This window comes from Petromyzon marinus, chromosome 61 (genome assembly GCF_048934315.1).
Source record: "Petromyzon marinus isolate PM22_M1 ecotype Great Lakes invasive population chromosome 61, UKy_Petmar_22M1.pri1.0, whole genome shotgun sequence".
In the NCBI taxonomy this organism is placed as follows: domain Eukaryota; kingdom Metazoa; phylum Chordata; class Hyperoartia; order Petromyzontiformes; family Petromyzontidae; genus Petromyzon; species Petromyzon marinus.
Genome location: NC_133727.1, coordinates 2,280,887 through 2,292,302, shown reverse-complemented (window position 1 = coordinate 2,292,302; position 11,416 = coordinate 2,280,887). Strand labels below are relative to the sequence as shown.

At 46.0% G+C, this 11,416-nt stretch overlaps 2 protein-coding genes across 2 annotated transcripts; both read left to right on the top strand.

The window, feature by feature from the left end:
* Nucleotides 1-183: 183 nt before the first annotated feature.
* On the top strand, nt 184-5,661 carry LOC142906050 (dual specificity tyrosine-phosphorylation-regulated kinase 2-like). Its single transcript, XM_076053451.1, has 6 exons — nt 184-289; nt 2,454-2,590; nt 2,761-2,886; nt 3,601-3,733; nt 4,555-4,636; nt 5,077-5,661. The coding sequence occupies exons 2-6, from the start codon at nt 2,454-2,456 to the stop codon at nt 5,256-5,258; spliced, it is 660 nt and encodes a 219-aa protein (XP_075909566.1). The 5' UTR covers nt 184-289; the 3' UTR covers nt 5,259-5,661.
* A 552-nt stretch (nt 5,662-6,213) lies between these two features.
* LOC142906045 (uncharacterized) lies at nt 6,214-10,289 on the top strand. Its single transcript, XM_076053446.1, has 3 exons — nt 6,214-6,268; nt 6,439-6,556; nt 6,978-10,289. The coding sequence occupies exons 1-3, from the start codon at nt 6,232-6,234 to the stop codon at nt 8,947-8,949; spliced, it is 2,127 nt and encodes a 708-aa protein (XP_075909561.1). The 5' UTR covers nt 6,214-6,231; the 3' UTR covers nt 8,950-10,289.
* Nucleotides 10,290-11,416: the final 1,127 nt, after the last annotated feature.

The window sequence follows — 11,416 nt, the reverse complement described above, 5'->3', positions numbered from 1 at the left end:
GGAGGTCGGAGTATGAGGAGGGTGGAGCAGGCCCCAAGTGCCTCCTGCTGCTGGCTGTGTCCGCCATGAACCACGCGCTCAGGGGGCGGGGATAAAAAAGGGGGCGGGGCTTCAGAGGGAGGCGGATGCCGCTTCCGGTGGGGGCGGAGCTTTAGCTGGCTGATGCGTCACCGTGACGTCACTGTGACGACATACGAATTGGACAACGGAGGGAGCACGCGCGCGTCGGAGCTCAACGATTCTAGAGCGTCTTTGTCGAACTTTAAGACGAATATTTCGACTTGCAAAGGTAATAAACTTAATTATTACTTACGTTCACGTCTGCTGCATAGAGCTGTACTAAACGTAATTAAAAAACGAAATTCAACAACAAAATATTTTCGTGGATGGCGAGCTGTCTCTTCTAAGGGTAAACAATGTTAATATTAAATTTTGATTTAAAGCTTTCGTGACTGCAGGGATTCATATTCTTGGTTCTTTCGGTAAAGTCACCACGTAGAGGGGAAACAATAAAATAATAAAAATATGAAACAATTAAATTCTCACGACGTTTCGACTGCAACACAAGCAATCATCATCAGGTGTGAAAACCACAGCAAGAAAATTAGATCTATATCTCGATTTTTTCAAAATTTCTTGTTGTGGTTTTCCCAACTGATGATGATTGCTTGTGTTGCAGTCGAAACGTCGTGAGAATTTAATTGTTATATATTTTTATTATTTTATTGTTTCCCTTCTACGTGACTTTACCGAAAGAACCAAGAATAATGTTAATATTAGTGTAAGTAGCGGCTCACGTTAATGTCCATCGTATGTTCGTGTGTATTTCACACGCGTGTGTATCGCGTGTGCACAACTGCTGCATAGACATAATAGGTGAGTGGGGTTTTGGTGTTCACTATGAGTGCTGTAGCAGCTTCGTGTTAAACCAACTCTTGAGTTCTTGTGATGGTGGAGATAATGGTTTGAGATGGAGCAAGCAATACATTTTGATTTTGAGATAGAGTCATATAGAATAGACATACAAGCAAGAGGGGAATGGGACATGTACATAGGAGATATTGGTCGAGGTAGGAACATTGGAATAAGATATATCGCAATATGAGAGATATAGAGCGAGTAAAATAGGTCTAGATTTGAAGCTTTCGTGACTGCAAGGATTCATACTCTTTGGTTTTTTCGATAAAAATGAAAAGAACTAAATTTAGTTGTTTTCATTTATTTTATTTCATTGATTTTTTTTACCTACGTGACTTTACCGAAAAAAACAGTATAAAATAAGTCTAAGAGATGTGAATATACGTGATTATATAATACTTTAGCGATGTGCAAGACAGTGCAATAACACGAGATGAAATCAAATAAAAGCAATAGGTGAGAGAGAGACAAGAGGAAGATACGCAATGAGAAGGGGATAAGGAAAACAAGACAGACTCAGGGAGATGAGAGGAGATGCAGATGAGAAAACGGATGAAGGGATATGAAACAGGTGATGCAAACAAGAGAAAAAGACTTACGGAAATGAGCTAAGGGATACAAACGAGATAGACATCTGGTGAGATGCAGAGGCGCACAGAGATTAGCTGAGATATAGACACGCGACAGAGATCTATTGTGATGAAAAGAGATGCAATTAGAGAGACATAAGTAGATAAGAGGTACAGTCAAGAGAAAGATATACAGTGGTATGACAGAAAGGAGATGAAAATAGAGGCGCAGGGTGGTTCGATAAGAGACAGATACGATTTAGAGATCAATTGAGATAAAAAGAGATGAAAGATAGATACATCGGGAGATGAGAGGCAGGAGATAGACAAGAGACAGAGATGAAGGGAGAGGCCAGAATAGATAAAAATGAGAGAACCAGAGTGAAATTACAGAGGAGATGCTCTCCAGAGCTCACTCTGGTCCAGGTCTTTGCACCAGCAGTGGCATGAGCAACAAATTGCAAGGCAGCACCTTCACCTTGTTCTAATAAAAACATCACCATGATCAGCCATAATCTATCCGCAGCTGGATTAAGCCCCCCAGAATCCTCCACCATCTCTCACATTCCAGACATGCAATAAAATCCACCTCACGTCTGCACGCCATCTGATGCAACGCTCCATCTCCCCCGGTAGACGCCCTCTTGGAAGCGTTTTCTTAATTAATTGCTGCTCCGTCATCATTCCTGACCATCTGCCATGATCCCTTGGCAGGTCAGTTGAGGTGGGGAGAGCACTTGGTTGAGCGCTGGTTAATTGATGTCATCAGTGTTTCTTTGCTCCACACAAATGCTCACAAACCTCCATGTGGCATTGAAGAAAGTTGCATAAATTCCACGTTGCTTTCATAGGGACCTTGCAGTCTCTCCATAGCACTCTGTGGAACGAGAGTCAACTGGCAACCATCCGGACCGCTACCTGCACTCGCTGATTGCATGCTCTTCTGCACCCCTCTCCCGTGACCAGATGGCGCCCGAGATCATCAAGAATCGCTACGAGGTCTTGAACATGTTGGGTGAGGGATCCTATGGCCAAGTGTTCAGGTGTTTCGACCTCAAGGAAATGAAGGAGGTTGCACTGAAGGTGTCCGACAACACTGTTTGGTGAGACCGAGTGGCGATCCGTGCGACGACTTGCATTCAGAAACTCTTGTGTGTCGCCGCAACACTAACACGCGTGCCTCCACCAGGAAGGCACACGATAAGCATTTGGTTTAACTGATAACACCGTAGACGACGTTTTTATTTTTACTCGTGTTTATGTCTTTGCGCAGTTTGACAAAGCAGAACAAGTACCGTGAGGCCGTCTTCCTGAAGCAGCTGAAGAACAGCAGCATCATCCGGTTCGAGGAAGAATTTGTCATCGAATTCGAACATTTCTTGGTCCTTGAGTACATGAGGTAAGGATAACACTGAGTGCACCGACACCGTCGCGTTGACAGGCTGTGTACGAATACTAGCTTGACACCTGCTTGAGCCTCATGCTCGATCATCGACAAAGCCACGTGGCGTTGCTTTGTTGTGATCTCAGAGTTGGCATTCATCTATGGGTTACTAAGCACGTGGTGACAGTCCTGTCTCGCTGATCCTTTCACAGCCGGTCCTGTCTATTCTGAGGACCCGGCAATGCCCTCTTGTGGTAGAGTCTCGATATTTCGCGCGACGGAATGTAGGTTCTGTACGCGGGATCACACACGCGACATGGCTGCTGCCGTCTCGTGGCAACAACTTGTAAAGACAATAAAGCACACTGTGACCAGGGTCATGGACTTCAGTAATGTTCTGAATATTGTCACCAAAAACTAACCCGACCAAGTTGGCAAAATTTACTTTAAAATATGGCTGCCTGCAGGGTTACGTAGATGGAAAAAAAAGCGCACAGCCGTGGAAGGGCCAATCCTCCTGCTGCGCAGCACGTTGTGGTCATTGCCCTGTATCGTTAAGCCATTTAAACCATCACCGAGTGCGCATGGCATCACTACAGCTCCAATGCCTTTCCTCCCCCTCATGGAGTTTCACTCCTCGTCGTGCGTGTACGCGATGTGCCAGCGACTTTGCAAGCGAGGCTGTGTATGCGACTACATGGCACTCTGTGCTGTGTGTGCTGTTTTTAGCAAGGGAAGCCTTTGGGAGGTGTTTAAGAAAGGAGCCTTGCCTCTGGCCAATGTCCGGCGCTACGCCCGGTCCGTGTTGAAAGGTCTGAAGTTCCTAAAGAAGAAAGGCGTGGTGCATGCAGACATCAAGGCGGTGAGTGTTGAGAATTGTGCTCGGCAGGTCCGAGTGAGGGACGCTGCCGCAGTGGAATGATCAGAGCACAGAGGTTGTAAAACAAGAGGTCACTGGTTCGATTCGATCTCTCATGGTGCGGCAGTTGGAAGTTTTCTAATTTCCCCCCCTCATCCCCCTCCCTCCTATGTGCACCGTGCAATGCGAATGAGTCCATCACTGTCGAATGTGTGGAGTAAAATGTGGGTACTCTCACTTTTTCAAGTCAGCATGGCAGCGTTGGCCAAACACCCGCTAGAGGGGCTGTCCATAGCCACGTTCAGTCGAGGCTCTTCTGCCAGCAATTGCCCTACCAAGCAATTGCAGGGCTGTGCCTTCAATTTTTAAGGCAGTCTATGCCCTTATGCACCTCTGGCCCCCTAGTGCCACGTGGTAGCCAGTTTAGTTCTGGTCACAGCCACCTACCACAGTTGAGCTTCTCTTATCCACAATCCTAATTCATGTGGCTCCAATGATCCCTGGGAGCTGTATGACATACAACAAACGATTGTACCCAACCCACTTTTTCCTATTGTCCGTAAAGTTTTACAGCATTACAATATTCACGCGAAGTGTCTTACAGTTATCGAACTTTGTCATGGATAACCTCATGTTAAAATTCTGTTCGTGTTGGATCATCCTCACGAGAGTTATCACGCCCCCTTCCATTTACAGCCACGTGGACAGAGCTAATGTGTGGACACTTTCAGCCTTAGTTCCACACAGACAGTGATCATCTCAATGGGCTCTCATCTGGTTAAATACAGAATGTAATGTGCAGCTGTTTTCATGTTTTATTTTAGGCTAACATCCTCGTCAAAGACCACGAGATGGGGACAATCAAGCTGGCTGACTTCGGATTGAGTTTCTTCGAGAATGAGCTGGGTAATATACAATTCACGTATCTTGATACAAAGTGTACTAACGTTCTTTTATATCTTCCGACAGAACGTGTTATCTGAAATGTGTCTCAGGTTAAAAATAAATGTTAGCCATTTAGCGGTAGCGGGGGTCTCGTCTACCTTGACCCGGCAATGCCCTCGCCTGGCTTGCCTGAATATTTCACGCGACCCAAAGTAGCTTTTGATTGCGGGACCACACACACACGCTGTGTCTGCTGCCATTTCGTGGTGGCAACAACATCTGGATGAAGACAAACAGTGCACTTTGAGGAACCAGGGTTCACGGCTCCGTAGCATTTTGAAAATGTTCAACCTGATCCCAGTTGGCTGAATTAATGCATTTAAAAAGTGGCTGACTGCAGGGGGTGATGTACAGCTGTAAAAGGGTGAATGATTGACTCCTTCCTTCTCATTCCTCTGCAGTCGACCACCTCTTTTCTACCCAAGGGTACCGGGCCCCCGAGGTTCTGCTGAACCTACGGATTGGCACGCCGCTCGACATGTGGTCTGCCGGCTGCATCTTCGCAGAGCTGTCCACTGGGCAACAGCTGCTGCCATGCTACAGCGACTTGCACGAGATCGTGGGCATCACGGAGGTAACGTGACGTCGGCCTACGAAGTCGCTCAGTGTAGCTGCCGTGTGTGTGGATATTGGCACCGTGCCTTTGACGGGTTGTTGTTGCAGTTGGAGCTCGCGTTGGTGGCTCAGCGGTAGAGTGACCGGCCGGCAATGTAAGGTTGAGAGTTACCATGCCGATCATCCCTCTGGGGTTGATAAAATTAGTACTACGTGGGGGAAGTCAACAGTGGTTGTCATATGGATGGACCCACCCCTGCCACAGCAATGTAGATATCTTTTTACCACTGTCTCAGGGCTGTAAACGTGAGATTAGTTAAGATCCTGGTTGAGGGTTGAATCGCCTCTCCATCCCTCTCAGGTTGATAAGATAAGTACAACTATTCATAATAAAGATTTTTTTAAATTGCCAAATTGCCCGATGATGCTGGATGTAATTACCAGCAAAACGTCGTACTCAAAAATGGTAAATGTTGTGGATTCACTCTTCAACACACCGGTGGGCTAAGGTAGTGAACTACTTGTCTTTTGTCAACGTGACACTTTTTTTACTGATTGGCCATGTCGGGTGGTGGAGGGTTACGACAAATTTATAAATAACGCGATCTCACCCAAAAACATTTATTATGAATAATATTGATCGCGAAAGCCTACGTGTTAGGTACCACTATGTTGGGAAGTGAACAGTGGTTGTCATATGGCTGGACCTATCCCTGTCACAGGAATGTGGATTGTTTTTCTACTGCTGTTTCAGGGCGACTACAAACGGGAGATGAGCACTTCCTCAATGTTCATTTGAGCAGGAATCCACTTTTAGCTCACGTGACATTATAGACAGCTCGACTCTATACGCCTTCAATTTATTCCTCAATAGTTAATGAATTAATCAATAGGATGTACTCATCAAGCCAATACATGAAGAAGTATCTTCTTAACCCCTCCAGTAGCATAACAACAAATGTTCCATCTGCTTTCAGATTCTGGGCAAACCTCCGCGCGAGATGCTCACCGCTTCGCCAAAATGTTACGAGTATTTCGGTGAGCAATCTGCACGCGGTGATTCGTAAAGTTGTGATGTCGCAGTGTGACACCCCTCAGCCAACTGTACAGCGAAGTGAAAGACATTGATTTTCCAACACACGCTTCAGCTTTAAACGATAATAATAATCTGAATCACTCACGTCGTGTTTTGGTTGTCCCTGGTACAGACGTATGTGGGAGGCTCAACTGGGCATGTCGCAAGCACAAGACTCACCGTTGCCCACTCAACCAGTTTCTGGGGTCCAGGGACTTGGGGTTCTTGGACTTCATCAACTCCATTCTTTGGTAAGTGTCGCATCAGCTGAGTTTCTGCCAACTTCTTCAGCAAACCCAAGTCAGTTTCAATATGTGCCCTTCCAGCAGTACACGTCTTTGCCATGGTCCCATCACTTGCCTCAAGCAGCGTGAGCTATTATAAACGTAAGGGCACCATGCATTGGGCAGATAAAACGTGACCCACAGATCTACGTACAATTGCAGGAGGACCTCTCTGTGCCTTCTATATCTTCATTGTAGTTAATATTAGTTCGACCCCATATCCCGTCATTACATGAAATCATTGTCTTTTGCCTCGGATATGCCATTGGAGACCTGCACCGCATTTTTTGCGCACGAACGAGGCCAAAGATGAAATCGCCCCTCATGCCGAATGTCCTCATGGCTACTTGTCTCTCTGTCTCACGGCAACTCGTCTCTCTGTCCGCAGCTGGAACCCAGACACGCGCTGCACGCCGGCGAGTGCTCTCAAGCACTCGTGGATGAACACCACCCCAGCGCCGGCACCCGAGCATCATGTGGCACTAGTGTTCAACGCCGACCCTGACTGTGGTCACCTTTCATCTTCCATGTTTGGTTCCCTCACGAGCTGCAGTGGTGCCTGTTCAATTCATTGCACCATGAGCAGCGGCAGCAGCAGCAACATTGAGAGCACAAAGGCAATGGAAATGAGGGACGGCGATTCCATCAAGGCAATGGAAATGGTGTGCGAGGGCGATTCCATCGAGGCAATGGAAGTGGACAAGAGTGATTCCATTGAGGCAATGGAAGTGGACGAGAGCGATTCCATTGATACAATGGAAGTGTGCGAGGGCGATTCCTTTGATTCAATGGAAGTGTGCGAGGGCGATTCCTTTGATACAATGCAAGTGTCCGAGGACGATTCCATTGATACAATGGAAGTGTGCGAGGGCGATTCCTTTGATACAATGGAAGTGTCCGAGGGCGATTCCATTGATACAATGGAAGTGTGCGAGGACGATTCCGTTGATACAATGGAAGTGTACAAGGGCGAATCCATTGATACAATGGGAGTGTACAAGGACGAATCCATTGATACAATGGGAGAGTGCGAGGGCGATTCCATTGATACAATGGAAGTGTGTGCGGGCGCTTCCATTGACACAATGGGAGTGTGCGAGGGCGATTCCATTGATACATTGGGAGTGTACAAGGGCGAATCCATTGATACAATGGGAATGTACAAGGGCGAATCCATTGATACATTGGGAGTGTACAAGGACGAATCCATTGATACAATGGGAGTGTACAAGGGCGAATCCATTGATACATTGGGAGTGTACAAGGGCGAATCCGTTAATACAATGGGAGTGTACAAGGGTGAATCCATTGATACAATGGGAGTGTACAAGGGAGAATCCATTGATACAATGGGAGTGTACAAGGGCGAATCCGTTAATACAATGGGAGTGTGCGAGGGCGATTCCATTGATACAATGGGAGTGTACAAGGGCGATTCCATTGATACAATGGGAGTGTGCGAGGGCGATTCCATTGATACAATGAGAGTGTGCGAGGGCGATTCCATTGATACATTGGAAGTGTTCGAGGGCGAATCCATTGATACAATGGGAGTGTGCGAGGGCGAATCCATTGATACAATGGGAGTGTGCGAGGGCGATTCCATTGATACATTGGAAGTGTTCGAGGGCGAATCCATTGATACAATGGGAGTGTGCGAGGGCGAATCCATTGATACATTGGAAGTGTGCGAGGGCGATTCCATTGATGCAACGGAAGCGAGTGAATGTCATTCACTTGCCTCACTCAAAACCTACACCAAGAGCGGTCAGCCTCTGCACGCCATGGAAGTGGGAGAGAGTGAGAGCAATCAGAGCCAGTCCATTGCCTCAATGGAAATCAGCACGGACAACGATCCATCTCTGGATGCCAAGGGATTGGATGCTCATATCGAGGGAGTGGGAGAGAGCCAATTCGGAGCAGATCGGCCTCGGGATACCGCGGGTTCGGCCGTCTCCATCAAGGCGGAGGGAGAGGCTTCGGGGAGCCATGGGGTTTTCTCGCTGGGAGATGACGATGCCCCAGCGACGGTGAAGACGGAGGAGGGGGCGAGCGACGAGGAGAGCGACGAGGAGAGGCCGGAGGAGGACAGCGACGAGGAGAGGCCGGAGGAGGACAGCGACGAGGAGAGGCCGGAGGAGGAGCGCGACGAGGAGAGGCCGGAGGAGGAGAGCGACGAGGAGAGGCCGGAGGAGGAGAGCGACGAGGAGAGGCCGAAGGAGGAGATCGACGAGGAGAGGCGGAAGGAGCTCACAGAGTCCCATTGCCGCGCGCGTCCCAGCAGGAGGGGGTGGCTGCGCCGCTTTGGAACCGCGCTCCGGCGCCTTTGCTGCTGTGGGGGAACCGTGGAGAGGGACTAATTTTGTACCCGGATTATTTATACATTTTATACTTCATAATTATTTGTAATTATTAATATTTATATTATATGTACGGGGGAAGTCCTTAACTTACCAATGGGATACATTCCTTAGACCCGTTATAAAATGTAATTATGTTCAATTAAAAAAAAAGATAAACATTGTTAAGCTCATTATGAGACCTTTGCCAGTAACAAGATATAGGAATAGAATTTACCCTTTTAACTGGCACAAAAACTGACACCTTTATTCAAGGCATCATGTCTGCAATAACCACAACACAAGCAGTCAAAATGCAAACAAAAAAAACAACTCTGATAATAATATGCAGTGTCCTTGAATTTGATTGGTCCACACCCGAGACGGCTTTTCTTAGAGCCTAGTCTCCATTGGTGTTGGTTTTTGTGCCAGTTAAAAGGGTAAAACCTATTCCTATATATTGTTAAACTCATAAATATGGAATATTGTACATTTGCCTGTAATACTGTGATAAGTATTGTATAATAATAATAAACTTAATTGCGCGCCCGGGTTATTTATACTTATAATTACTTTTTATAATAATTACTTTTACATATAACATAGATCTTAACCAACGGTATTGTGCTTAACATCGTTATTGTGTGTTGTTGCTTTTGCAATATGTTTATAAATGTATTGTTGATACTGACTTTGGCTACCGCGTGGTTTTGGACACTGCTGCTGCCAATGGTAGCGCTGCTCGGTCACCCGCTCAGACGGCACAGCTGCGACTCACAACTTTCCCGGGTTCCTTAACACAAGGGAAAGGTGAAGCTGCATGCCAATTTGATAAACGCACGCTCATGGTGATGCATTTACCCATTAAAATACAATTTCGTGACCATTTTCATACGTATCACTCAATACTTTGCTATCCACCGAGAAATATTTGCCACCCACGGTATAATTCACGACTTAAATTTTGATTTAAAGCTTTCGTGACTGCAAGGATTCATCTTCTTTGGTTCTTTCGGTAAAGTCAGGTAGAATGAGAATAAAATAATAAATTGATAAAATAAAATAACACAATAAAATTCTCACGACGTTTCGGCCACAACACAAGCGGACTTCATCAGGTGAAGGGACGAGATTGTCTGGAGGACAGCGCTGGAGCGAAACAGCCACGCTCAGATCGCGACCTTTAAGCTGTGTGAGAAGAAACAAAGCGCCTTGACAAAGGAATTAGCATAGAATTTAGCATTGAAATAGCTGAGTGATTAGCTTGTGACTGGTCACAGAAATAGCTATGTTAAAGTTAAAGCATACACATCCGCAGAGGCACCCCTTGACAAAGGAATTAGCATTGAATTTAGCATTGAAATAGCTGAGTGATTAGCTTGTGACTGGTCACAGAAATAGCTATGTTAAAGTCAGAGCATACACATTCACAGAGGCATCTAGTACAAATCAACCAGGAGAATTTAGCATTGAAATAACTAGGAGAATTTAGCATTGAAATAACTGAGTGATTAGCTTGTGACTGGTCACAGAAATGGCTGTGTTGAAGTCAAAGCCTACACATCTGGGCTATTCACAGTAACTGGGTATACACTACAATATATAATTAATACTATATAGTGAACCAATAAAAAACTAAAATATAAATTACCTCAATGTTATCAATAAACTCTATATATTCTCCAATCAGCTAAGCTACCAACAATAAGTCGTTATATATCACAATGCTATATGGCGAAAAAATGGGTGGATTCTTACCCTCAACTTTAGCAACACGGATAGCTACGGGTCCCGTTCAGACGGACGAGTTAATCCATGGTCGGAACAGAGGAGGGGGAGAGAGACAGCTGCGAGGCGCTGTTATACTCCATGTATAACATGGAGTTATATGTGAGAGGTATTAAGAGTGATTAAGAGTCAATGCCAGCGAAAGAGCTGCGGTCTGAAGGTCAACGTAAAATACAATTAATTAAGAATGGAAATGGTTTAAAACATCTTTCCAATGGTTACTAAGCCAGAATCCATCTTCTCGGTTGAAATTGTCCCTGTGCTTGTATAGGCCATTCACATATACGAGTGACACTCGACACGTCCAGGTGCGGCCTTTTTTGGTGTCAACCAAGGAAGGTGATCTTGCAGCCAAGCTTGGTCAACTCTGTATTTTGTTCGGGGTGAGCACACACCTGTCAACCCCTCATCAGTGCCGACCTTATTACAGACCAATTCAGACCTTATTGATAACCCCGTGCCCCTTATAAATCTCAACGTTCATCCTACAAAGTCCCATTACAAGGGAAAAACACAAACAAAGAGACAAAATAAATGTTTGCCCGTATTGTAACGGCTATACGCCGTACAGACCTGAAAACTCAATTTCCCCGTACAAGAATACGGGGTAAACCGCATGGGTTGACGGGTATGCAAGCTTGGTCAACTCCGTATTTCGTTCGGGGTGAGCCCCGGGAAGACCATGTGGGTGGACGCTCGG